The following is a 27,037-nucleotide window of genomic DNA, read 5'->3' as shown; positions in this document are numbered from 1 at the left end:
TCGACCGTTTAAACCGATTTCCGTAAAGTGTGTGGAAGAAAGATGGAAGGTCGTGACACGTTACAGGGTGTATCTTCGGTTGGCTTTTCTTGCACGGAATTATGGGGAAATTGTGCTGCGTGTCCACTTGAAGGTTTATTTTTAAGATCATATATCTGTTTCTGAAGTTAATGGAATTTTCGAATGAAAAATGCATGATGACGTCTATCAAACTATTACAGACTAGTTACGTAATAGTAATACGAATATCTTGTAGCGCCCCATTACATCACGTTTCTTAATTCAATACCCCAAATGTAAATGTAAACACGCGAAACATGAAGTATTCAGCGAGCTGCGTATAATCTGTTAAGCCTATTAAAGAAGAAACCGGACGCACGGCTGCTGCTGCATTCGTAATTATTAGCCCGGTAAATATTTAATTTCCCGTTGCGAGCCCGAGTTTATCAGTTTTTCGCGAAACGAATAATATCGCTGAATTATTCACCACGGCCTTTGATTTAACTGGCTTCGATCCATCAGGAAAACATCTGGAAACGTTGTTGTCCCGGTGACAGTAGAGTGAAGTGAAAATGTTTCGGCGATCCATCTAAAGACTATCCATCTCTCCAATACACATCGTTTGGGGGAAAAAAAAATTGTTCGACGCGAATGAACGTAACTTGACAAATACGATTACTTTTCCTTCGATACATCGAACAAATATAAAAAATTAATAGTAAACAATTTTTAGGTTTATAATGCCTTATAAAATATAACAAACGCCGTGTTCAAGATGAAATCTTTATTCTAACTAATATAAGTTGCTATTCGTCATTAGACTGTAGAAGTAATTTATAGTAACTAAAGTCCAATAGAACCGTATCTGTATTATTAAGGATTCGAAGTGCTTGAAATGCTAATCGAAGGAAACGTTTGTTTCAGCTGGAGGCGTGCGGCCGACTTCTGTCCTGCGTGCAGAGGCTCTGCAAGAGCGGAAATACAGTCGAAGAGTCCGAGCATCGGATCAACCGGGGTCGAAGGGGCGCACAGGCGGGCCCCGAGCTGGAGGGGCCCTCAGGCTCGGAGGATGGGATCCTCCCGATACCGGTCAGCCCGACACCTGCGTCCACCTCCTCGCAGGAGGACGCCTGCAAGCCACCGCCCCGAAATTGCTACCGTCTCGTCATGCTGGGTAGCGCGCGGGTCGGCAAAACTGCCATTGTAGCACGGTAGGTCTTGGTATCAATGATCGACACCGCCTTAACGTACGTCAGACGATAACAAAATTAACATTTTCTGACTACAGTCAATTATCGATGAGTGTTCGACGGCTCCTCGGCACTGAGTTTTCAGACATTATCCCCACTACTGGGCGCTTAACTAGTTCCACGTGGGACCCCTCAGTGGAGGGATAACGTTTGAACACTCAGTGCCGAGAAGCCTTTGAACACTCATCGATGAATTACTGTAATATTAATCGCTAATGTATCATTTCATCTCTTGTATGATTGCGTTAGAGCTCGTAATCGTTTCTAAGTTTTCAGTTTTAAAGGGAGTGTTGTTTTAGACTTCTGATTATTTCGAGTAAAAATAGAAATGACGCTAATTGTGCATCAATTTAAGTCTGAAATTACCGCACATGTCTTGCAAGTTAGGAGATCATATTTGGAGATCCGACAACGTCTTAGTAATTACATACGCAAGGAAGATGGATAGGGAATAATTGACCAGAGCTGCGCGATATTTTCTGAAACGTCTTAATACAATTTCCTATCTACTGTTGAAGTGGATATCCAATGAGAACTGACGGAAATGAATTTAAAAAGTAATAGGAGCTTAGTTGGTCAGATTGACGACTCCTTGAAAAGCCAAGCGAAGGGCCGAATCAATCACTGTCTTTCTGATTTCGAAGTTACGTCTTTGACGAAGTTGTAGGATGAAGTATACAAGGTTAAATTCGCTGACGGATTGACGATTTTGATTGGTGGTGATTCTGTTCCAAGGGTAACTACATAGCAGCGTTACACTGTCGTATATTCGAACGTTTCCCAAAATCGCAGCTGGGTCCATTAGGGTTCCCTGACCAATTATAACTGCGGTCGATGATCACCGATCACTGACGTCAACATAGGGCCGTACGGAACTGCATCGTCGGACACCTGACGAAACTAAATAGATTCCTCGAACAGGGCTGGTCTTGTACACGAACGTCCGTAACAGCGTCTGCTTCGGATATTATTAGAGTATAATAGGTAGAACACAGGTTACTTAAATGGATACATTAAAGTATCCGTTTGCAACTTTATTTGTTCAAAATATGATGTTCCGTGCGGACATATATATTTTGCGCCAGTTTTTTTTACGAGTGACGTATTATTTTACCCTCTATAGCCCCACGTGACTATAAATTCAGATACCGACATATCGATATTTTTTTTTTTCGCTACATGGCGTCGTGTTCTATAAACACTCATTGGTAACCAATAAGATTCTTTACAGAGATCATCAACTCTAGCTTGAGATATCCAGGTAATAATAAAAACTTGGAAAATTGTAAATTCATTGTTAATTTGTTTTTAGAGGTTGATATTTATTGGTTTCATGTTATAGAAATATTTATTGATAGCCACGAAGATAATTTGTTCACGATGCAATGTATCAAACTCACCGTGTTCAATTAATCGATGAAGCCTACGGTATTCTATGTATCTTCCAAGCCGCGTATTCTTACTACGACGTCATTCTGGAAACAATAGATCCGTCTAGAATACACTCGGACCCCAGAGAACGGTTGATATTTTTCTTTCGAGGGTAGAAAATACGCGATTCGACTTTTCCCTTGGGCACGGACACCGTTGATACCAGGATTATCGTAACCCTTCAGGTACAAGGGAATCGTATACAGGGACGGCGGCATTTAAATAGGACTATTTACATAACTTCGTCGCCTATGGATACACGAAGACGTGTATACTTCGCTCTAGTCAGTTATACCATTTTCGTGAAAGAGAAGTATAACGAAAAGCAAAGAATTTTCGTTAGAAACCATTTATATGTGGAACCCGTAGTTTTCAATCTTTTAACAAAATTGTAGGTATACGTTTTTTCTGCTTTCATACGGTGTGTTTTATGCAGAAAAGTGCTTGCAATTTTCACATCGTGGAAGCAGGCCACTGTTGTTCCATCTCTCGGTATAATTACTTAATTCACCCTTCTTACGCTAAAGTGGCGGGCTTTTTAAACGCCAGACTTTGCTAATTAGCTATGTGTATGTCACTTAAATTAAAGTGTCCGTTCTTAGAGCACCATCAATTTTCACCTATAGTCAAAAATGTATATTAACAGTGAAAGCATAACCGTCCTAAGAAACAAAAAAAAATTACTTTCAATCTATGGAATTTTATGCTTATTAGTAAAAGTAATAACAAAATTTTTACTGTCATTTTTCTATAATGTCGATATCATTCAAATGACTAAGCTTCAACGTCCTGTATGTATGTAAATTTTGCCATATACAACATAAGGATTACAAATTTCATAAAATGAAACGATATTCAAAGTATTTCCCATAGCCGCTTTAAAATTCATTGCTGGCAGTGGTTCGTTTGCAGAAATAACCAGAATTTCTAGTCCATGGTGAACCGCGGAGCGATTCCGTTCCGCGGAATTGTTTCCGCGTAAAAATTTCTTTTTGTTTTCGACCGAAACCGCGTGAACCCCCACCTTCTATTTTCGTTCGAAAAATATCAGCCCCGTTGAAAGCTGTTCGACGTCGAAACGGAAGAAAAAACAACCGGTTGGACGGCTCAACACCGTCGAATAAGGTGGAATCCTTTTTTCACTTTCCTCTCCGTTCGTAACGGTTTGCGGACTAATTGCCGAACGTAATACCTTGAAATGCACGACCGATGAAAACCACCTGTTTCTTCAATTTTTCGCCGGACGTTGATTGTACCGTTCCATCAGACGACATCACGGAGAGAAAAACGATCGATTCACAATGGCACGAGCAACCAACGACGCGGTAGTAATTTATTGCATTCAACAATAGTAGTTCCTGGGTGCAGAAAAAACCCATTCCACTGTTTTCTAACGTCATAGTAATACAGTTCAAATTAAAAATGTCTCCTTATATCGTTAGTAAAATATTGATGAACATTAAGTTCCCACAGATTTTTGATTTTAAAAATATATAATATGAATAAACTTTTGATGTGCCTATATTTAGGATACATTACTGTTTCTAAGAAATACATGCCTGACAGAAGTTATGACAAAGATATGGTAAAATTACACTATGGTCGGAAATTTTTAGCAACCACTACAGTACCACAACAGTATTACTTGCTAAGTCTAATAAAAAATAGACTATAAAGGGAGAGTAATGAAAATATACAGAAACAAATTGAAGTTAATTTCACTTTTTACAAATTGTTCTATATGTTGTGTGCAAGTCCATAACTGGAATAGATTTCTGCACTCCAGAATGTTCGCGAATTCTCGCCTCCACGTTACATATACACGTATCAGTCGATGAAAAAGTGATATTGTGACCTACGACACGAGAACCAATGGAAAACATACACAGTTTGCTTCCCCTACATTGTTTAATACTTTGTCGAACGTGGGACGGTCGATTGCCTGTGGCTGGTCAAACGGCCACTGTGAACCAAGCCCGAATGTATCGGCTCGCTTCCACCTCCCAAAACCAGAAAGCTTTTGACAGGGCGATATTTTTAACCCCCCGGTGCAGGGAGGGTGGGAGAAAATGGTCGGACGCTCGCTAACGGAGTACATGTCACTGATTCAACGGAATGCTCTCTATCGAATTTACCCGAAAATCTCGTCGGTTTAATCAAATGTCCCGTTTAATTTATGGAAAACCGTTATAATCGTGTCATAGAAAAAAGAATACCTTCGTGTCACTACTTTTTAATGTTCAGTATCTCCTAAAGTTAACTTTCCACGATTTATCCTTTACCATGTATAGCGTACTAATCTAGTACTTTACGATTAAAATTACCACAGTTCACCATTAAAAAGTTTTCGAACAATACTAATAAGAAGTAATTAAAGTAGTAACGAGAGTAGTTGCTTCTTCCTAACGCGCCGCCATGTTGTAACACGTGACCTCGGTGAAGTTCTCTCACGATGACAATTTTGTCTTTATTCCACAACGGATAACATAACCACCAGTGTTTCATGATTATCGTAATCAAGGCGAAAAGAATTATTATAAACAGTGGGAAATTATTTAATCATGTTGCCAGTATCAATTATCAAACATTGACTCTCTTATCCGAAAGGAGAGCCATCAAACTCACCGACGAGTCTATCCGCACTTTACCCCACCACCACCAGCACCATTCACGAGCGCAGATCGGATTCCGGTCGGAATTAAATTGTTTGTCCCATTAGCAGCGATCGAATCAGTTCGTTCAAAGCGGTCCCGATTCGAGCCCCGACCATGCGGAACATTCACGCCCGGAATATTCAGAGAGCTCCGACCTCTTCTATTCCCCTGATATCACGGAAGAAACATTTCCGACGACGACACATCGAAAATTCCCGCCCTCCTCCACGGCCTAGACCGTCAGCGCCACTATCGTACTTTCGACCGACTCAGGTACTATTTTAAAACGATCAGGGAGCTAACCGTGAAACTCCATTACCGATTGTTTTTCAACGTTTTTTCCCTTCGATTCGAGTTCGCTAATAACTACTGGAATAAACCTCCAGCGTAGAAATTAGGATGAATCGTAAGACGATCACGGGTAGACGATGAATTCACCGGGAAATTGAACGGGAGGCTGCGAAAGCGTCGCGGGTCCATTAGCAACTTTGCCTCGGAACACGTTGCGCGTTGGCTTGATGAGCCAGAAGACAATGGGACCGAGCATTATATCCATTAAGATTATTCTTGCCGAGTCGAGGAACGAGCTGCATCGAATCCCGTCGCACTGAAGACTTGACATGCGAGTGGAACCATGTGAATGTTATCTCTGAAAGGTGTGAATGGATCGGTGTGCGCTGACTTGGAAGACAGTTGTATAGGTTAGAGTACCGGATGACGTTTGTGTTCTTTAGAGAAAGATATAGGATGCACACAGTTCCTCAAAACGGGTTGCTTCGGTGGAATGAAATCGTTCCTCTACCTTAAAATTAGATGCTCTTTTACAAAGGTAATAATTTTTTGTATATGATTGTAGTATTGTATGTATGTACATATTGTAATAATTCGAGGGTTCACTGCTGCCTCGTCATCCTACGTTGCCCAGTTTAACAGTTTTCTTTAGATCGTAAATAATACTCTTTAGAGGGAAACTGTAAGATAGATAGCTACGTTATACGGGGTAAGGATGGTTTTTTGTATGATAAATGGACGGGAGCATGTGTGCTTCACAGACGAATCAACAATTTAGCGATTGTAATATCGCGGTGTAAAATTTCAACCAAGGCTATACGCAGTGTATGTGTAGCAACGTAACTTTGACTTCTAGATTATGGTGGATTTCCAGTAAAGCTCTTGTAACACAGGGTGCTCTGGCTTCAGGTTTTTGTCCAACAAATTCGAGGAAAGTTATACACCGACGATCGAGGACTTCCACCGAAAGCTCTACAGGATTAGAGGAGAGGTCCATCAGCTTGATCTTCTGGACACGAGCGGAAACCATCCGTTCCCCGCGATGCGACGATTATCCTTCCTAACCGGTAAGTCTATCAGCTTAAATCTACAGAAACGATCGTATAGAAAAGCGATTTCACCGCACACGCTTGTGTAAATACGTATATCGCGGTTTTGATCCCGGCCACTTGACTGGAGCACACACTCCACTTAATAAGATTATATAATAAGGTGTACCTAAACTGTCGAACATTTGAAGGCACATTTCAGTTCTGCTAAAGATAAACGAAACGGGTAATTATAGAATACAAGTGTAGGATAAATGTTTAGAGATTCTTTGTCGAATGGAATCGAACTTATAACATTTTCAGACATTCTTTCGCCCAAGCAACGTTTATTTACTGTTAATTAATAGGGATCTATATGGGAGTAACTGTACTATATTTTCCACCAATCTGGTTATAATATTTTTAAAAACGTGACCAGCCACTGCCAATGTCCACACAAATGAACGCAAGTAGAAGCAGCCACCATTAGTCAGACACTCGACCTAAAGGCCCGTTTACAGGTTCAAAGTTATTTGAACATATAAATGGGCCTTAAGATTCAAATCAATTTTCCTGGGAATCAAGACTTTCTAGGCTAAAATTTTATTCTTCTAAAAGTCTACCCGTCTCAATTCTTCCTCCTATATTTTCTACACTCGGATCTCTCGATTCCTAAGAACAACACGATCCAACTATCGATCGTTCCACTCGCAGACGTACCAAGGAGGCGGAGATAACATCCGTTTCCCAGTTCCCGCCTAAAATACAAATATTTCCCTATAATCCCGTCGTCGCCTGTATGCAAGCTCCCGATTGAACAGGTAATCTGAACAGCCCTGAACGGCGCGTTATCTCCGTGAACGGAAGCTCGTATATCGCGGAACACGCGAGCGCAATAACCGTCGCAGGTGGAAACAAGAGGGGAAGCATTGTTTGAGTCCGAAGGCGAAGACAGCAGCACGCAATTGAGCTCATGTGGTGACCAGGGGGTAGTTCGTTGACCGACACGGTCCTCCGTTTGCGAGATTACACTTGACGTATCAACCGACAAACCGGATGGAGCGACCCGCGGTGATGGAGCACGGTAATCTTCATTCGGGCCCCGGGAAACCGGGAAATGAGACAGGCGAGAGGAATTTCTGGAAGATGTGGAGGATAGAGCGGAGAGGAACGGCTGCGAAAAGCCGCGGAGACGCTGGGGGATCGATCAAAATTAAGATCTATTCCAGAGACGGGCACGTTCTTGGATAATAAGAGCCACGTATAAAAATACATTTTTAAATGTTTAAGAGGCACAGAAATAAAATATTCTCATATTGGTACATAGTATATTAGTTTAGATTATTAATATAAAAGTTTAGGAAAAATGGCTATGCTATTGATATCTTCAGACGTGAATGGTAGAACTTTTTCTGGCTAGGAAGGAAGAGTGTTATGTAAGAATGGAAGCGAAATGGATGTGTGCGTTTTTGTGTGGAAGAGAGGGACGTAGGGGGAAAGCGTCAGCGAAGGGACAAAAATAATGTTGAGGGCGAACAGGGAGCTGAATACAGAGTGCTGAGGTTTGTATAAGACATTAGATATAATATTCAGGAATTTACATTTAAGTATATTCATCCTCTCCCCGATTCTCCATCTCATTATCCCTTTATTTCAACATTACCTTACACAAATCTAAAATTGTAAGAGAGAACGTCCGATTTTCTTGCTTTTCTTTTCATGTAATACGATGGCCAATGGCATGTCAATAACATAACAGTATTGTATTAACCCTTTGCACTCGGAATTTCTAATTTTCCATACATTTTGTCGCTTTAGAGGCGACAGTCGAGTGCAAAGGGTTAATATTATAAATGTTCAAAACAGGCTCTTGTACGCTGTTCCTTTTTTGCCCTCTACTTTTTATTTATTCTGTGAATTTTTATGTGCATCGATTCTTTGATGAACACCAGAATGCGAGACAAGTTTTCTTTGACCGTTCAGGATTTCATTGCGCTAAAAATAAAGAAAATGGATATTAAGCTTTGTCGAAGGATGAGTTCCGTTGTAGTAGATCGAATGCTTTTGCCGTACAGTGTATGATAGAATGCAATATAGATATAGTATGATCATTGCAGAGGACAAAGTGAATATGCATGTATGTAAAGAGGTAAAGGAAGGCATCAAGAAAAGAGTGACTATGCATAATAAATGAACAATAAGGCTCAGCAGGATAAAAGTCCACTGTTCTGAAGCCTAACACTGCAGAAGTTACATTAGACATCGTAGCACATGTAAGATCCATTAAAATTGGACTCATTCTTTACTACATTATTATAATATTGAAAACACCACCTGCAGTAGCACAGGCACAGCAACCTAAAAAAAATAACAGTAAACCTGAAAGTAACACGTTCGTTACAATATGTAAATAACTCTTTGCCAAATCGTAATAAACGTGCAAACACATCCTCTCAACAGATCAAATAATAGACGCAAAAATCGAGAACATCCAAACACGTCTCATAATTCGCAATCAGCAACATTTAACCACGCGATTATAAAAACAATTAACCACATCCAACCGAAAGGAGAACAGCATCAAAGGCACAAGTTAGCTGTATCCCAATTCACCCGAGGCGAACATCATAAAACCGTCAAACAGCACGCCCCATTCATAACTAAACTAATTACTCGATTTACCATCTCTCGGCCAAAGTTATCGAGTTCCCCCGTGAAAGTTCATACTGACTTTCAACGGAATATTAAACTCACCGTCCAAAATATTCCTGTATTTTCACCCCCTCCGCCGAAACAGAAACCACGTGTGCTCATTTTTCGCGAAAATTCGAACGATCGTATTCCATCGCACGCTTCCTCACCACCAGACACTCTATTCCCCTTGCCCACGCGTATTCACCGCGAAAAGGTGAACGTCGCAAATATTTGCTCTCCGTGTTTGGCAAAATTGCGGAGAATCTGTGGGAGATCGCCAGGCGAACGATTTCCGCGTGTATCGAACGACCTGAAACCAAAATCCACTCGAAAAGCAACTCGAACTGGAAGCACACTGGTCCAGAATCAGAATTTAGTAGATCATATACGCTTATTTAGCTTAAACAATCAAACATTTCGAAACTTGTTAATATTATTCGAATAAAAGTAGATAAATGAACAACTTTTTATCAATTTTAGGAATCCCTTTCGATAACTTCAACATTCACTACCAGTGTTTTCAATATCATCACGAAAATTTAAACTTTTAAGGAATTTTTTCTTCTATTTTTGACTGAGGATCGACGATACGAAAGGGTCTAAAGGGAACAGTGATGCACGGAACAAATGTTCTGTAATTAATAATAAGTTGATGCAAATTCTGTGGAAGATAAAAGAAATTATTTTTCACCATTGGAACTGCTAAATTTTGATTCTGGAGCACTGTGTAGAGGGAGGGGGCACCCGTATTCGTTGCGGCCTGGAATTTACGAGCGACGGATATTTCGGGCAATATCGGGGCTCGATCGAGCGTGCTTCGAGCTGCTCCCTGGAACTCTCGAGGCGGGTTAGTGCTGAATCGAAGAAAGGATACTCAACAAGTTGCGAAAGGAGGTCTCTCGACGTGACAGGGTTGTGGGCGAGAGGATGGAAACCGCTGCTGGCATGCGAAAAGCGTATTTACTCAGCAAGGACCTGATTCACGAATTGTGTTTCTTGGCTCGACGAACCCGTAGATGACGATCTCCTCAAGAAAAAAAAGTTATAGTGAGTTGTGGTTTTTGGTTGGTTGATTTATAGTTGAAGCTGTGTTATCGACGGTGCAACTGACAGACGGGTGACCCTCACAGACTTCTATTATACAGGATAGGCCATGAAACGTGATCATCTTAGATTATTCTACTGCTAGCTGTGCGATCAAAATTCTTTTTAGGTAGTATAACATGATTCAGGGAAAGCTTTATGATGATTGTACTAAATTTTTTGTCAAACCTTTTTTCAAGGACACTTTCAGTTTTTTTTATAGATAAACCTATCATTTTTTTACGCCCACCTTTTAGCCGGTTCTGAGACGAATTCGGCAAGCACCATAACAAATAATTGTAAGCAGAAGCATTTACCGTAGTAATTACTGTACATACGCGTGAAATGCGTCTGACGATGACGGATTATTCTACTTAAAAGGCGCGCTTTTCTACTGTTCCATGAGTTGGTTCAATTCATTTCGTTTTATTGCATTCATTAGTTTCGCCAGGTCCTCGATCCAGCTCGTCTGTCAGCTAGATCTGTCACGTGGTACATTTCATGCAAAAACTTCCACAACTTTAATCCATTTGCACGCAAGAAGCGGAATATTTCATGACTGAGGCCATTCTGTACCCATTGCTTCGGAAACAAACTTCATAGTTGTCAATAACGAGCAAACTCTGCTTCAGAGGAAAAATCAATGGAAGGTTAAGAGTCTCCTACCGTTAAAAAAAAAAAAAAAATGTTAAACCGAATGTTAATTTGGCATAAATTCCAGTAACTCCGAGACAAAATGGTAGGAGGTCTTTCCCTTACATCACTTTTTCCCCTACAGGAAACCGAGTTTGCTCGTCAGTGTACATAATAAATCGTCCTCTAATGCAGTGACTCCAAATTCCCAGTATCTTTTTTACTCCCCGAGTCATCGAGCCTCCGCCCCGTTCGGTCACGTAAGGACAACGTGTAATATCGACGAAAGAATAGCGTGTGCCCAAGAAACAGTTTTGCAATTCCAACGTACCGCTTTCCCGCCTCGGAAAAATGCATCCGTGTGTCACGCATGCTGCACGTGACGGGATCGTAACACGACGGTGTACGCGTATCTGGGCGACGCGGCGTGCGTATACGTGTATTGATCATGCGGCTTTGTACCGCACGCACGCGTCACGTGTTCTACGTGCACCGTACGGCCGCCACCACGTGAACCCTTCACGGGCATCGGGTCCACGAATTATTGAATTGACGGGCGCGACCATGGAAAGAGGGCGAGAAACCTCACTGTTATTGTCCTACGAATTTTGCATATTTCCTTCCTAACGATAAAAATTGGACAGACAGGTGATTAATTCACGATCGTGTAGACTTTTGGTCATTTTTCTTTTTTGTTAAAGTGATATTCCGGTATAGAAACTGGATTTCTTAGAGCAGCGGTTTCCAACCCTTTTTGACTTGCGTATCATTTGGCAGCTAGTTTTCCTTTATTGTACCCCCTAATATGAGAAATGTTGTATTTTATACAGTTGCTGTTATTTCAATTTTCTTTTTTCGCTCACCTCTAGAACACCAAGCACGTACCCCAGGTTGGGAACCGCTGACTTAGGGGATTCGCTGTGAAACTGTTGGATACGTGGATATTTCAAATAGGAAAATTGAATTTCTTTGACTTTCAATTATATAAAGGTCACACTGAGAAAACATGGTAAATCGCATTTTCCGTTTTTTACAGGAATTTTGCGGTTCAAAACGCTCATAATATTTCCCTGCATACATCTGTTTTTGAACAGCTTATAAAAAAGTGATTATATTAAAGTAATATCCTTTATGCTACCTTTCAGCTGTCAAACGACGTAAAAATCAAAAGATCAACAAAAATGGTCTTGTTTTTCCTCTGTTGTCATCGTATATCCTCCAATTTTATTTTCGTGTAAGCCTCTTCGGACGAATCTATCGATACCGGTTCAGAGTCTACGGAATTAATTAGTTAATTTACATTATCATCATATTTCAAGATTTGTCAGTAATAAAAACATATGTTAAAATCCTTCAAATTCAAAAATTGTGTACATATTTTACCAGAAAACGGGAATTCAAATTAGGTCCACAGACGGTCGTGCATCTTCGATTCGATATACACCACTTCTAAGATGCCAGGAACCAACGATGTGTGTTTCAATGTTTACGCACATGTCGTGCTTGTAAACAAGAAGCAGTATAAATAATCGTATACACGTAAATATATATCCTGAAGAGCAATTAGGACGAGGAAACGCGCACTACCGTGAAACTTTCGCGATAGATCATCACCTACGCGTGATTTTCCAGGTCGAATACGGCGCTCGCCCTTTTAAACATTCCATTCATCCGGGTGATTAATGAAAACTTTCCAGTCGAGGATTCATCTGCTCGTAAAATATCACCACAAGACGCCTGGGAATCGCCCGTTTGCCAGGTAAATTTCCGTAATTATATCGCGTAACTAGTCGCTCGTAATTAGTAATTACTGGGCATTAACGCTCGTTGTCGTGCGATAAATAACGTTCAACGCACGCGCGAACGACTGTGCAGGTTGTCGCCCGATCCGTTCCACAGATTAAACCGTATCGCGCAGGATTAATGTTTTCGGTATTGGGATCATATCTGCGGGAACTCTTCGGTGGAATATACAGAGGTCGTATGAAACTTTCGCGTTGCTATCCTGAACTTCGGCCTGGAGAGAATTTCTTACTTTTACCGGAAGCTCTTCCTTCCGTTTGCCACTCTGCTACTTTCTTCTGTTGTATTTCCAAGGGACCTATTCAACGGTTCAAAGGATATCTAGAGTTAAAGAGATTAGACTTTTATTTTATTCGATTTGGGATATGAATGAGAAACATTTTTAGGTTGTTGAAGAACGCGTCATATAATATGAATTTTGAAGTCAAGATTCAACAGTACAATAAATCCTCCATGAGTGTTCGAAAGCTCCTCGGCACTGAACATCAAATATCATTGATTTCGGAATTCTAAATTCTATCACTCTGACAAACCTCATTAAAAAGTCAGTGTTACAGTTGGGGACCTCTCCTTGTCAGTGCCGAGGAGTCTTTGAGCACTCATCAAGGATTCACTGTAATAACAATTTACCGCCCACTTCAGTTACCAACTAAAATAACTATACCAGTTAATATCAAATTTCCTGAAAGAATAATTTTTCCTAAAACCAGTTCTGTAAACTTATAGTATGAGGACATCTACCCCTTTTCCACGAAGCCCCTGAAATATATAAAAAATACATATAAACTCCAAAACGAGCAACCTAAAGGAAGTTCATAGTCCCCGGAATGTCAAGCTCTTGGCTGCCGAGGGGTTTACGTGCACGCGTCTCCTTTACAAGGAATGTAAGTGATCCTTCATCCAAGAAACAGACATCCTTAAGGAATACCTAAGTCCGCCGCAACGTCGCGTTACCCAGGGAGACGTCTCGAAAAATTGTCCCTCGAGCCTGACGGAGTCGGCAGACGTTTCCGGTGGTGGAGCTTCGAGAACGTCGACGGAAGCCCTCACGGGTCGTCCGCGTGCCTAGGAAAGGAGGACATCCGACCGACGAGTCGGCAAGACACTCTTCGCAATTTCAATTAACGGAATAAATTCAGAGCGAGGCAACGTCGCGACGCGGCCGGATATTCGCAGCATGCTGCAATAAACCGGGGTTGGCCGTGCGACGTCGCCGAGCCAGGAAGGCCAACGGTGGTTTCAATTGAAACGGGGCGAACCAATACAACCGGGAAAACGACACAATGGCGGACGTGCAGAAGGTCCACTGTGACAGCCGTGAACAAAACTGCTTCCAACGTACCTCGAGATCGTTCGACGGGGCTGGGACAAAATTAATTGACGGCTTGGGATCGGTTTGCTTGCTGTAGATGGCTGGGTCCGTTGGCTCGGAAGCATTTTAACGGTAACGGTGTTGTCTTTATGCGTTACATAAGATAGAAACTGGAAATCTGTTGGTCGTTAAACGCCGGTTCATTGAATGTGGACTGCAAGTTTTTACTTTGAATGATAATTCTACTTTAATGACAATTTCGGGTTAGTTACATTACAGTAGAACCTCCCGTATCCGAACTAATAGGGGGACAAAAGTGCTCGTATAAAGAAATTTTACGGATAATGGAACATTTACTATTCTGATACTAAACTTCATTTTTGTTTTACATAGAAATCAAGAAAATTCACGATTTGTTTCAATATTTATGAAAGTTTTCATTCTAAAGGACATATTTTAGGACCTATCTTGATTAGACATTTCTTCCCCACGCAGTGGGATGGTACATCAAACCCCTAAAATATTAAACCATTTTTTTCTTTGAAAACATTGCTTAAATAACGAAGTGTGGAGTTTCGGTGCCTTCCTTTATTCTTAGAAAGTAATTAGTAGACTACGGATGTTTATACAGAACACACTAAAATTTAAATTTTAATAATGTCAAACACTCTTTATGTGTTATTATTAACATATTGAAGCTTCTCTAGGGCAGGGTATAAAATTCTGCGTAATATTTATTTTTTAATGTCCCGTAATTAATGATCCTGTATTGAAAAGCATTCCTTTCATCTTCGAAATAAAGTGAGTTCACGCTTAACGGTGTCGGTATCGTTCGAGCCGAAAGTTATGGGTGGTGGGGGTAATGGCCCTAATCGGACAATTGAGTTTACGTCGTTGTACGGGACACGGGAAAAGCGGATCGTAAGTCGTTCATGGAAACGTTGCACGCGAGGTTCCGTCGTTCTGCATAGAGGACACACCGACACGATAAGAAAACATTGTCGTGGGCTGGGTGAAAAGCGTAGTAATCGCGTTGGAAAGCCAATCCCGCCGGAAGGTTGCTGCGGGTATCGGTTCGTGGAAGGTCGAACTGAAAGTTACGAAGGTTCGCCGCTCGGGATAGAACCGATAACTTGCCATACGAACCGAGGACAACCGTGTGAAATATGCGTCGCCAGAAGTGGTTGAAATAAACTCGTCCCTGCCGATACGGGGAGCACTTCAAGGAAATTTTACGACCAGGTCGCCTGGCTGCGCAATATCATATTTTTTTTCAATCAAATTTCAAATACGTCTAAGCGATCCATGAGTCCTATATAGAAGGTCTCGTAGACATACGAAATGGATATCTTATTTGCAGTAAAAAGTAGGGGTGTTCGACTAGCAATACGATCGATATAATAATTATTCGATTTCAGATCACTTTAACCCATTAAGGACCGATGCTGCGTTAATGGAACACTTAATTTGTAATTTATTTTAGTTAGTCCGTTTACGCCTATTGAATTCTGTTTTTTATCATTCCAACTAGGTACAGTGACTCACAGAAGATTACGAATCTCCTTTCAAAATTAAGAAAAATTAAGAAAAATATAACAATGAATCACTTCGACGTAACGATCAATCGTGTATGAATGTATTTATAATAAAGCATAGGACAGGAAAAGCGAAGTATTAGAATGGTTAAAGGAAGTAGAGAGGAGGAGATTGTATAATATAACACATTGTAAACCAAGTTCTTCTTCATGGCAGTAAGGCCGAAAAATAATGAAAATTCTATTCCATTTTGATAACAAAGCCTAGCAGCTTTTATTATCCTGTAATTATCCCCGTACTATTTATTATTGATTATTCTACTTTTACACTTCACCTTATACAATACCCTGTATTTAGAACGGTTCATCACGTTCGACTTTTTTTAAGGAAGCAGCAAGTAAGTATCGAGCTGTAGTCTCGCGTCAGGAAGCAACCTAAACAGATTCATTCGGGACCGAGATTTAAGACTCAAGGAGAAGGGGAACGACCGTTCTCTGAAGGATCGCCTGTTCACCCCTAGCTCGATATTTCAAACGGCCCGCTGCTGGTTTATACCACGGTCAGTCTGACAAATGCCCTGGCAAAAGAAAAAAGAAGTTGGAAGTAAACGCGAAAACGAGAAGGCAGCTTAGGGTGAACGCTCTGAAAACTTCGGGGGAGTGAACGAAACGATCTTCCGACGGGCCTGTCGGCGTATTTCTTCCCCTCTTCCATGTCTAATATTCTAAATGGTGGCATGTAAAATTCATATCCCGTACCGAATTTTAATAACCACCAATAGGAACTCGGAAAAAGAAGGTTAATATTTGACTGTTCGCCCCTTAACTTCTACGTAAATTCTCGGAGTCGTCCAATTTTTAACTTTCGTTTCTGAAGCGTGAAGCTCATTGCCACGGAAACTCGGTTACGAATGTATACTTAATTTCCTTTTTGCGCGGATTACGCACGGTCCGATAAATTTGTCTTTTTAAAAATCTTCATCTAATATTAATTACAGGAAAAAGTATTACCACTTATTTTTCTAGGAAATTACTCTGACAATTAACTGCCACAGTGGAAACGGCCGTACGTAGCCAGACACGCTTTATTTCATTTTTTTGTTAAACCAGTTGATAAAGGTTGGTGATTTTGTTTGAAATTATACTGCGCTATTAATTTTACGCAAAAATTTTGTCACAATATTTAAATAATCCAGCCTCTTTGTCTTACCGTCAAAGTATTAAATCTGCTGTGGCCTTCAGTCCAGTTATACATTTTAAATAATGTTGAAGAAGGACAGAGTAATTCACAAATAATTTCCAAATAATAGAAAATAGAATTATACACATATTTGTGGCATAGTCCAAGAATGTGTAAAGTTATATTTTTAGAAAAGGGTGCGCACCAATCCTTTTTATAAGAACTGAGTATATCCCGTGTTTCACCTTCATTTCAACCAAGTCATAGTTCCTTGAACTCTGATTGCATGCTAAGCAGACGTTCCCGTTGTTTCTGTTCTTCAAGAAAATAGGTATCGGTAAACTGTTTAGAACTGAAATAACAACGTAACAATTTCACGTTTGCTCCAAATTACTAGACACGCAGAGTGTCCATAAAAAGAATTGCCACGATAACCGTTCCAAATTTCCCACGACAAAGAAATCACCGCTCGATCCATAAATTCCGGATATCGAACAATAACCTACACTGATGAATCCATCCTGCCTGAATCGATCAATGAAAGAAAGATGACAGGTCATTGCGAAGTATACACGAATCTGCCCGGAATATACGATACAAGATTACAAGAACCGATGACAGAGGGGCAGAAGATTTATGAAAGGAAACGACAGAGGGATCTCGAGGAAGAACGAAAATCGATGGAAAACGGTGGGGATCAGGTCAGAGGGCATGAAACTGAATAAATCAAACGCGGAAATACCGTAATAAAGCCGGGGTGTCGTCGCCTTTGAAAAATTGCCGCGTACTTCGAAAAAGGTATAGGACCAGGTTCGAACGTCGAGGGATTCATACGATCGCGAGTGTCCCGCGGTATGAAAGAACGCTTTGTGCCCACGGACCTGATTTCCACGATGAAAAAATTGATCCCATCGTGGGTACTGTATACGTGCCTCCTAGCAGGCCTCACGAGGCGTGTACACAAACCAGGACGAGCGAATATTTGCAGAGGGAACGCACGAACGCAGCCCGCTATGCAAAATAGGGAAGGAAAAATGAAGAATGGAGAGAGGACTGGTTATTAAGTTGGCGGACCACAGCATCAAGATTACCGCGCACGTGAAGCCGTTATTAAAGTCGACCACCAGAGCCGTGATTTGAAACTTTGTAGACCGATCCACGGATAAACGAGCCTGTTAACAGTGGCCCTCGCCGGTCTGGAGGGAGGGGGTTGGCTGGAGAACGCGGAAGAAGCGGAAGAATGAGATTAGAAATTCCTGCGGGCAGAAACTCCAAGAGCTCCGAGAGATGAGGGTTCATAATGCGCACGTCAGTTATTGGCATTTTGTGCTGAGGAGACGTGAACCGGCGATTTTGAAAGTTGAACCGTGCTAAATCTTTGGCTGGAAGGAAAACGCACCGTGTGTCAGAAGTTCAAGGAAGTTTGTGCATTAATTGAGCTGTGAAGTGTAGGATTTATTTATTTATCGGAAAAGTGAACCGAAGTGCAGTATTTAGTTCGTACGGCTTCGGCAAAACAACGTAGGTAAGTCCAAAAGATTTGGAAATTACATACAACGATATTGTGATCGCTTTTTGTTTTCCATTTCTATTGACTTGTTTATACTATAACTTATTTTGCATAAATGAAGCGAAGAAAGTTATAGTCTATAGTTAGGAAATAGGTAACTAGTATTTTCCAAAAAATCAACGCAATGCACGGAAGAATATTATGTAAAATAAAAGAAATGTATATTTATATCGTAAAAAGAAAAGAAGGAAACATTGCTAATAAGAAAAATTGGTGTTCAGAACTTTAAACGACAATATCTCGAAAGTGTAACGTTGTAAAACATATTTCTGATATTAGCAACCTATTGATAAAGTTGATGTCCTGTATAGTGGACAAGGACAGTGTTAAAAAAGAAATTTTTTAAAGAAACGCACAGTGCAACTTCCAAGTTTCGTTACCCGCAAAATAAAAGAAAGATCTGAAAGGAACCATGCGAATTCATGCGAACACAGAGCAGAATTTCCGTCGCTCGGCCATCACCGGAAGCAACAACGACGGAAGAAGTTTGTCATTGGGAAACGCTTGGCGCGGGAGACGAAACCGGCTCGCGAACAAGCGGACGGCGACCCGAATTCAAAGACAATGAGCCTCCCCAGACGTCGTCCGATGCGAGAAAAAGGAAATCCTCTCGATTCAGAGACGCGGACCGTCCCCGTATAATAGCTGACACGTATTTCACGGACGTAACAATGGCCGCCGCGGCGACGATATTCCCCGACGTAACGAAATGTAGGATATAGTTACACATGTATCCTGAGGAAAGTTGGACGTGGTGAAAGGGGTATCGAGAGAAGGTAGAAACATCCCCTCTGTTAACCCTTTGCACTTCTAATTCTTTTTCAATTTTCTCTCCAATAATTCCCTATTAATTGTAAAAAATTCTGAGAGGAAGGTTGAATAACGTAGATTATATTTTCATGATTAAAAATTAACATTGAACGTTTCATTACGTTTAAAAAAATTCTTGTAAAAAAACAAAGAAACGTACAGTCTACTCTGAGAAAAACTACACAAAAATCGACCTTCGTTGATTATCCATAAATGCAAATAATGGATACAATGTTCATAAGCATCGTTTTGTCTCTAAATTATTGTCTGTAAGTGTAGGAGTACCTGTGAATGAAATTTATATCGAGTCAGACTCGACAAAGCACTTCAAAGGGTTAACAGGACGACGGGCACCGGTAACAGGAGAATGATCTATTGTAACGATAGAGATGGACTTCGAACGGAATAGAATCTTCTACAAAATCAATCGTTGAAATCCCTCCAAACCCTTACTAATTATTTTAGCCTCTGTCCCCAGCGGTTCGTCCTGTAGCAACGACCCGGCGCAATTGAACATAATTAATCGTCTTTTGTTGTAATTAATCGCGATGAGATCTCGGTTTAATTAAGTTAAGAGCGGGGCGTTACGTTAAACGGATTTCTTTCGAGCCGACTGCACCCACCCCCGACCGACCGGGTCGTTCGCTTCCTTTTCATCCGGAAATGAATTACATTCCGCCGTTGTTAATTCCCAGTGAGTCCACTCACAGCCTCGTGAATTTCCAGTTCCAAGTTACTGATATTGTCGCGCGGAAATTTCGTTTTCTCAGACGCGCAAAAAAATTGTTGTTCCACCGAGAAACTCGAAATTGGGACGGTTTACGTTCGACGAACGACTTTTTACATACTCGCTGTCCTGGTTGATCCGTTTTTCGGGGACGCTCGAGTTCCCTCGCTTCCGATGGTCCATCTATCGGGAGATCGTTTTTCAGAGATGAACGAAGTATGAAATGTGTACTAAAAAGTTGTTGTCGACGTTTACCGTGGCTGTTCGTCGAAGTAAACTCGGAGAACGGTGGTAAACAGGAGTCCATGAGACATGAATGTTTTGAAACGGCGGAATTTTTTATCGGGGAATGAAATTGAAAATCTTGATGGTTTATGAGAATTGTTTGAATAGTAATAAATTCTATCTTCCTACTACGGCCGGTCATCTGGTCGTATTCAATACCTATCTCACATTGTATTCCGACTATTTCTGTGAAATGTATGTAGCCTATCTTTATCTACCACAACCAGTTAAAACATTTATTCCCTTTTACACCGTTATCTGCTTTAAAATCTCAAATCTAACATTATTGTCAAAACCTGATTTTGTTCGTAGGGAAAAAATCGATTGTTACAAGTTAATAACAAAATCTGGGTCTTTGTTGTACCAAGCAACGATTCGACGTAGGGAAAACGGATCGAATTGCAGGGGCTGTCGATCAATTTCCAGCCGTCAGGCCCGAATTTCGCTGGTACAATTCGCGCGGCCTGTCACTGGCTGCAACCGGAAACCGCGACAGTTTTCGAACGACCGTGCCAAAGCAATAACGATTGCCTCCTCGATGCAACCGGTGGTCCATTGAGTCGTATATCGGTGCAATCACTTCCGAGCGTTCGCGTTCGTCACGGGAGAACGTCGATACTCGATTGAATCGCGCGCTGTATCGAAAAGATCGGCCCGTAACATAGGCTTAATGTTGATTCCGTCGAACCAGACTGTTCTTGGATCGTCAGAATTCTTGAGGACCAGCAGAAATTTGAATCGAACACGGTGACTGAAAATAATTGCGTTAAGACAATACACATTTAGCACAATAATTGACGGGACATCAATGTCTAAAAATTGACAAACATTGTCTCCAAATCTCAAACCTAATAAAAGATTTTCAGAATATTGATCTTCAAACCGTCTAAACACGTTTATTGGTAGAGACCAGCGTGCTTATAGACAGAGATCAGTCTAAATTTATTTGGCGATTCGTCGTAGAATTTTAATTTTAGTATTGTGGGAAATAAGGGGCAACAGTGAATAAGTGTTTTAAAAGGAGCGACTCAATGTTTTAGAAAGATGGCGCAGGGGACCGCGGAGAATGTGATTTTACCCCTTCCCCGATTATTCTACCTAGCGGCTCGTTAACATTATAGTATTGTTATTGACTGACGAGAATCGCTGTCCGCGGAACTGTTGTGTTGATTGAATGCTATCATATCGGATTATTCCGCGTTGTTTCCTGCAGGCATTCCGAATCGTGCTGTGTTTCCCACGAAACGCCTGTTCCTGTGTTACTGCAGAACCGCCTGTTTATGTTGGCGGCTATACGTGGGTACAGTCTATTTGGTCAAATGGAGGAGTGGAAATGCTGGGTAAAATTGATAGAATAGAGATTGTATGAACGAGACGGAGGGAAATCGGTATTGTCTTCTGTGCTCGTTACACAATGGTGGCTGCTCTGTTGTCACTGGCTTCTATAATATTCGGTTGAATTGTAAATATACACCACCGAATGAGGTGAATATTCATTTCGCAAAACTAAACAGTCGTATTGCCGGTGAACTATGAAATAACTGGCAATACAATAATATTGACGGTAAGCGCAATCGGAAATTAACTCAGACTGAAATCCGTTCGAAACGGAACAACTGGAGCTGTAATTAATTTCAATACAATAATGATACTTCTAGACGTCTGTACATACATATACAGGGTGATTAAAAAAGGGTTCGTAACTTCTAGGGTAGATGGTACTCGCCAAATGACGAAGAAAAGTCCTAATACCTATGGGACGAAACTGAACAAGAAATTGTTTACATCTTTGAAAGTATTAATTTCTCGATCCATGTTTATTAGAACTTTTTTTCATCATTTGACGAGTATTATAACTACCCCAGAAGTTATAATCGCTTCTTCTTTACCACCCTGTATATCTGTCCATGATTACGAAAGTGGTTAAATATGAAATTTAAAAATTTATCACTTATTCAACATCACATCGGTTAACATTAGAACAATATAGAAGCACTTCAGCGAAATATCTAAATAAACAAATATCGGAACACCAGTGTCAAGTCTGCGCCAATGGGATGAAACTTGCAAAAACTGTTTGTCTTCCACGCAGACAGGCCGCGTGGAACCGCCAACAAAATGGCGCCTGTTTTCCCCCGTTCCAGCGTTCCTATTATTCACGAAAGCGTCGTTGAGCGATGCACCGTCGATCACCGCAAATAGCCTGAAAAATGGGACACGAGTCGCGTTAGAGAGTGCCTTGTTTTGGACAAACTTTCCCGCAAAAGTTCTGTGAAATCTTGAAATATCCTTTGGCCTTCCGGTACTGTTCCTTTTAACGTGCTTTCGCGACTGAACCGAGGCAAAGCCGCCCCCCGTCGCCGTTTCAACGAGATGTACTTTGTTTTTCACCTGTCCTGGACAACGTTCTACCCGGGGACAGCAGCTGCCCTTGTTTCCACGTTTCTTCAGCTGACGGTGCACTGTGGGAAGAAAAATTAACGCAAGCTGATGGATCGTTGGGAACGCAAACCGAATACATAACGCGGGATCACGGCGGTACACTTGAATCTGTTATTCGAATTGCGTCCTGTCTCCGTTTTCTTCGGGGATCGTGAATTAAAATATGAAATATGGAACGGGCGTACACGTACGTATGAATACGGTTCGGTTCTCTAACGATGGAATTTGTGTCACGGAAGGATCAACTGAGAAACAGAATATTGTATTCAGTTCAGGAGAAAAGGTATTATTAGACTGATTGCATAGTAAACATGTCGCTTTTCAGCCATCTTCAAATCGTTAAACGTTGGATCGAGAAGCTCTGTAAATATGTCGACTTAAATGGAACTTATTTCGATCAAATGTTTAAAACTCCGTAGTTTAACACCTTAAACATCTGGCAAAATTTAGGGAAACGGTAAAAAATGATCCCTTTTCTTATTTCATCATTTTATGATACAAATGTTTACAAACTACGTTTATTACTATGCAACAGCTTAATAGACTCACTTACGTAAATTTACCTAACGAGAAACGCTAGTTCGCAAAGTGATAATAAAGAATTGGTCGGCCACAGTGCATCGTCACGTATAAAAGCTTCCCCGTAAAAGATTCACAAACTTCATAAAGTTTGGTGCATCCCCAAACACATTCTACGATCCTCCTCGGTTCTAAGTATCCCAATGAAAAATGCAGTAGCGAGTTGACAGATTTCGAACTCGACACACCCTCGGTGTTACGCGACCCGAGGCCACTATGCAAAGTGTCCAGCCGTGTCTGTGAGAGGAGAAGCATCATCTGTTCCCCCGCGTATTGGATCGTTTTCAGAAAAGTGGCGCAGGAAGTCGTTACATCGGCGTGAATCCAGGTCTGTGCCCCGGTGCTTTTTTGTCATTTTAATGACACCGTTTCGCCCGCACATTACAATCCTTGCCACCAACCTCTCTTTCGCGAGGTTCCGCCCGACACGTCTGTGGAAAACTCGGAAAAACTCCGTCGATCGAGCCCCTTCGTCGGGCGACGCGATCGATGTGGCACTGTTCGGTTCTTTTATTCCACGAGGATTTTACACGAATGGAGGTGAACTCGTTAAAACTCGATCTTGCGGTACAGCCACAGGCCGAGAACGTGTATAAATACATGTACACCTGTCGCCTCGATAAAAATAGGCATAGTTGAATGATTGATAGTCGAACTGGAATGTTATTTCAAAAGGAATAGATACTCGAAACGCGAGATATCGAGTGATTACGGTTATGAGTTATAGTGGACTCTAACTATATTGCCACTAAACATATTGCCACGCGAGGCACTTCCCTTTCATACGTACTTTCGACCACACAGATTCACTCCCACCACATTGCGTACGCCGGCGCGCCAGCTTTTACAGAGGCTGTGACGATAGAACTTAGCATGGAGGGGGCTCTGAACTCATTGCCATTTTACTCCCCTACGGCGCCGAGCATGGCAATATAGTTAGTCCACTGTAACTGTTCGCGAGAATATATGGAATGGATGGCCAATACGCGAATGAATTAGCATGAAAGCACTTCTTATCGTAACTTATTGATGGACAGCGGATTTTATGGATTTATAGCATATTCAATTATCTGAAATTCAGTGTAGTGGGTAATATAATAAATTTTAGTAGACTTTTCATTTTCTATGGGAACAGATAGAACCTCTGATGCAGTAAAGAAATGTCTGTTTCTTTCTAGTTTCTGTAAATAAATCTTTAAAAATCGATACTTGCATAAACATTCACAATCTACTTACTGCTTAGCCAAGGTTTGACTCAGTTTCGCAACTGTTTCATTTAAAAGAAACTTAAGGGATACGTTCGTTCGACCCACGCAGCTGTTCATGCGAGTTGCAAAATTTATCGACGGACGTTGCTTTCGTTTTTTTTTTCCACGCGGAACAGCTTGCAAACGAATCACCGCGTAAAAAAGTCGGCAAACGGGTAGGACTTAACAAGACTCTGAATAATTTGCATAGAAACGAAAACCATGTAAAGATAAACGATCCTTACGCGGGGCTTAACGCGGCCGTCCTTCGCTCGGGCGGGTGGAACATTTTAAAATTCAAATACACCTGACCCTTCCATTTTATTGACAAAAATACGTTGATTTTATACGGCGCGCGTTGAATTCATTTGATAAAAGTTTGCCGTACGTGTGAAACCTGTATAATTTCTTCTTTCGTAAAAGAGTATTATTTTTTCTCAGACTATTTGCACACATACAGTGCGCAGTGTATTATTTTTTAATTTACTTAATGAAAAAAATAGTGGCCGACGTAATCGAATCTTTGTAATACAATTTATTTTGTTATTGTTTGTAACGCAGGAGACTTGTTCGTGGTGGTGTTCAGTTTGGATTGTCGGGAGTCCTTCGAAGAGGCCATCAGGCTACGTGAATCGATCCTAGAGACTAAAGTGAGCGCTACCCAGAGCGCCACTAAGAGCCGAAGCAAGAGTCACTTCAATTTGAAGGTTCCCATGGTCATCGTCGGGAATAAATGTGATAAGGACACGAAGTACGTGAAGCTTTTATACATTCTACAGGTTAAATATTCTTCAATTAACAATCATATGATCCACTGTTGAACGTTTTAATCTTTTCACCATTCCCATTGCATTAGAAATCTAGATGCTAGATGGTGGATTTTATTTTAGCTGTGTCTTAAGAATTGTATTCTTAAACAGTATCGTTACTATGTTCTAATCAGATCCTTCGATAAATAAGCTAGGATTTACGCAGTATATTTATGTCAAAGGGAAATTGACCAAACACCCCTAAAAGACACAGGAGTCATTCTTCCAAAAATTTGCACGACTAATGTTAAACATGTCTTCCTGTGTCCCAATTCGCTTCGATTTATGTACTCATAATGGGTTTTCAAGCCGATGTTTCGTGTATCAATAACAGTGGAAATCCCGCCCCTGTATTTTCGCGAACTAACAAAGGGAATCGAGTTACAAACACACGACTCCGTGTTTCCACAGAACGGTGACCGTGGAAGAAGCTGAAGAGTACTGCAACAGTCAGGACGATTGCTGCATTTTCGTCGAGGCGTCCGCGAAGAGGAACTTCCACGTGGAAGAACTTTTCTATCAGCTTTTTGTAGTGGCGGGCTTACCCCTGGAAATGGCACCCAATCATCATAGAAAGGTCCCGCTCACTTTTGGCTCTCCAACTATGTTGCCGCCCTCTCAGGTTCGTACTATTATTATTATTACGATGTTATGTTAGATCGTTAAATCAACTAAATAGTTGAGATCTTTTCATTTAAATAATTGAAGATATATTTATTTAAATAATAGAACTCTAAATACTCTACTTTTGTGACGGTTAAGCCATTTTTTTTGTTAACCCTCAAAGACCACACTATATTATCCCACCGATTCGACCATACATAGTCACAGATCATTTGATAAGAAATGCTAGGTGTCTTTCATACGGATTGAGTTACCGTAACTCACAGTGGTCTTTGAGGATTAATGACAGTAACCTTCGAACCGTGAAATTTAAATTTCCATTTCCAATGAATTCATCTTTCGTCTAGTCCGTTCGATAATTTCTTTCCTGACGAAGAGACCTAATCAATGATTCAATTTAATTTAACCTATCTACCCCAAAAAAGCTTACTGAACAAATCAACACTACCTAACGTGTTATTTACAAGATATTAAGACTTCACTGAATTTCACGCTCGAAAACGACAAAATTCATTCCGAGAGATTACCCCCGAACAAAGCTAGAGGTCGCGGAGTCAACGCCTCGACCGTTTTATGCTCGACGGGTCCGCAAACGAAAACGCCAGCGACGGAAACATTTTCGAAATTTCCGCGACGATAGCTGAAGCGAAATCTCCGGGGTCCAACGGAACCGTGAATAACAGTCGAATTCGGAAATGCATTGAAATTGGGATGTTGGCTGCGGGGCGCGCGAATTAAGTCCAGCAAAAGCGATTGCGCTTTTCTACCGAAAAGCAGTCGAGTGTACGTGCCGTTTGCCGCGGATGGTCTCAAAGAGCGTAACCATTTTGTTTCCAGCCGAGGCACAAAGCCACACTGAGCATAAAGCGTCGACTGAGCGACGCCTGCGGCGTGGTCGCGCCAAATGTTCGCCGACCGAGCATAAGAACGGACCTGATGATCATGAGGACGAAGACATGTTCGCTCGCGGCCGCCAACGAGAACAACGCCCCCGGATCCAGGATCACCCTTAGATCGTCCGACACGCGGAAAACGTGCTCCATTCAGTGA

At 41.2% G+C, this 27,037-nt stretch overlaps 1 protein-coding gene across 1 annotated transcript; it reads left to right on the top strand.

The window, feature by feature from the left end:
* Positions 1–1,152: 1,152 nt before the first annotated feature.
* On the top strand, positions 1,153–27,037 carry LOC107186613 (dexamethasone-induced Ras-related protein 1). The gene is made up of 5 exons (XM_015574510.1): positions 1,153–1,211; positions 6,536–6,693; positions 25,116–25,305; positions 25,775–25,985; positions 26,825–27,037. Exons 1-5 carry the CDS (start codon positions 1,168–1,170, stop codon positions 27,035–27,037), a joined length of 816 nt encoding a protein of 271 aa, XP_015429996.1. The 5' UTR covers positions 1,153–1,167.

Source organism: Dufourea novaeangliae, unplaced genomic scaffold, assembly GCF_001272555.1.
Source record: "Dufourea novaeangliae isolate 0120121106 unplaced genomic scaffold, ASM127255v1 scaffold65, whole genome shotgun sequence".
In the NCBI taxonomy this organism is placed as follows: Eukaryota; Metazoa; Arthropoda; class Insecta; order Hymenoptera; family Halictidae; genus Dufourea; species Dufourea novaeangliae.
This window is presented reverse-complemented; position numbering and strand designations above follow the sequence as displayed.

What these genes read in the sequence shown, in the direction of transcription:
- LOC107186613 (XM_015574510.1), top strand. Translation starts at nt 1,168, where the DNA reads ATGCTGGGTAGCGCGCGGGTCGGCAAAACTGCCATTGTAGCACG. An exon ending in AAAACTGCCATTGTAGCACG is followed by an intron (nt 1,212 to 6,535) that starts GTAGGTCTTGGT and finishes CTCTGGCTTCAG; the next exon opens with GTTTTTGTCCAACAAATTCG. An exon ending in CTATGTTGCCGCCCTCTCAG is followed by an intron (nt 25,986 to 26,824) that starts GTTCGTACTATT and finishes TTTTGTTTCCAG; the next exon opens with CCGAGGCACAAAGCCACACT.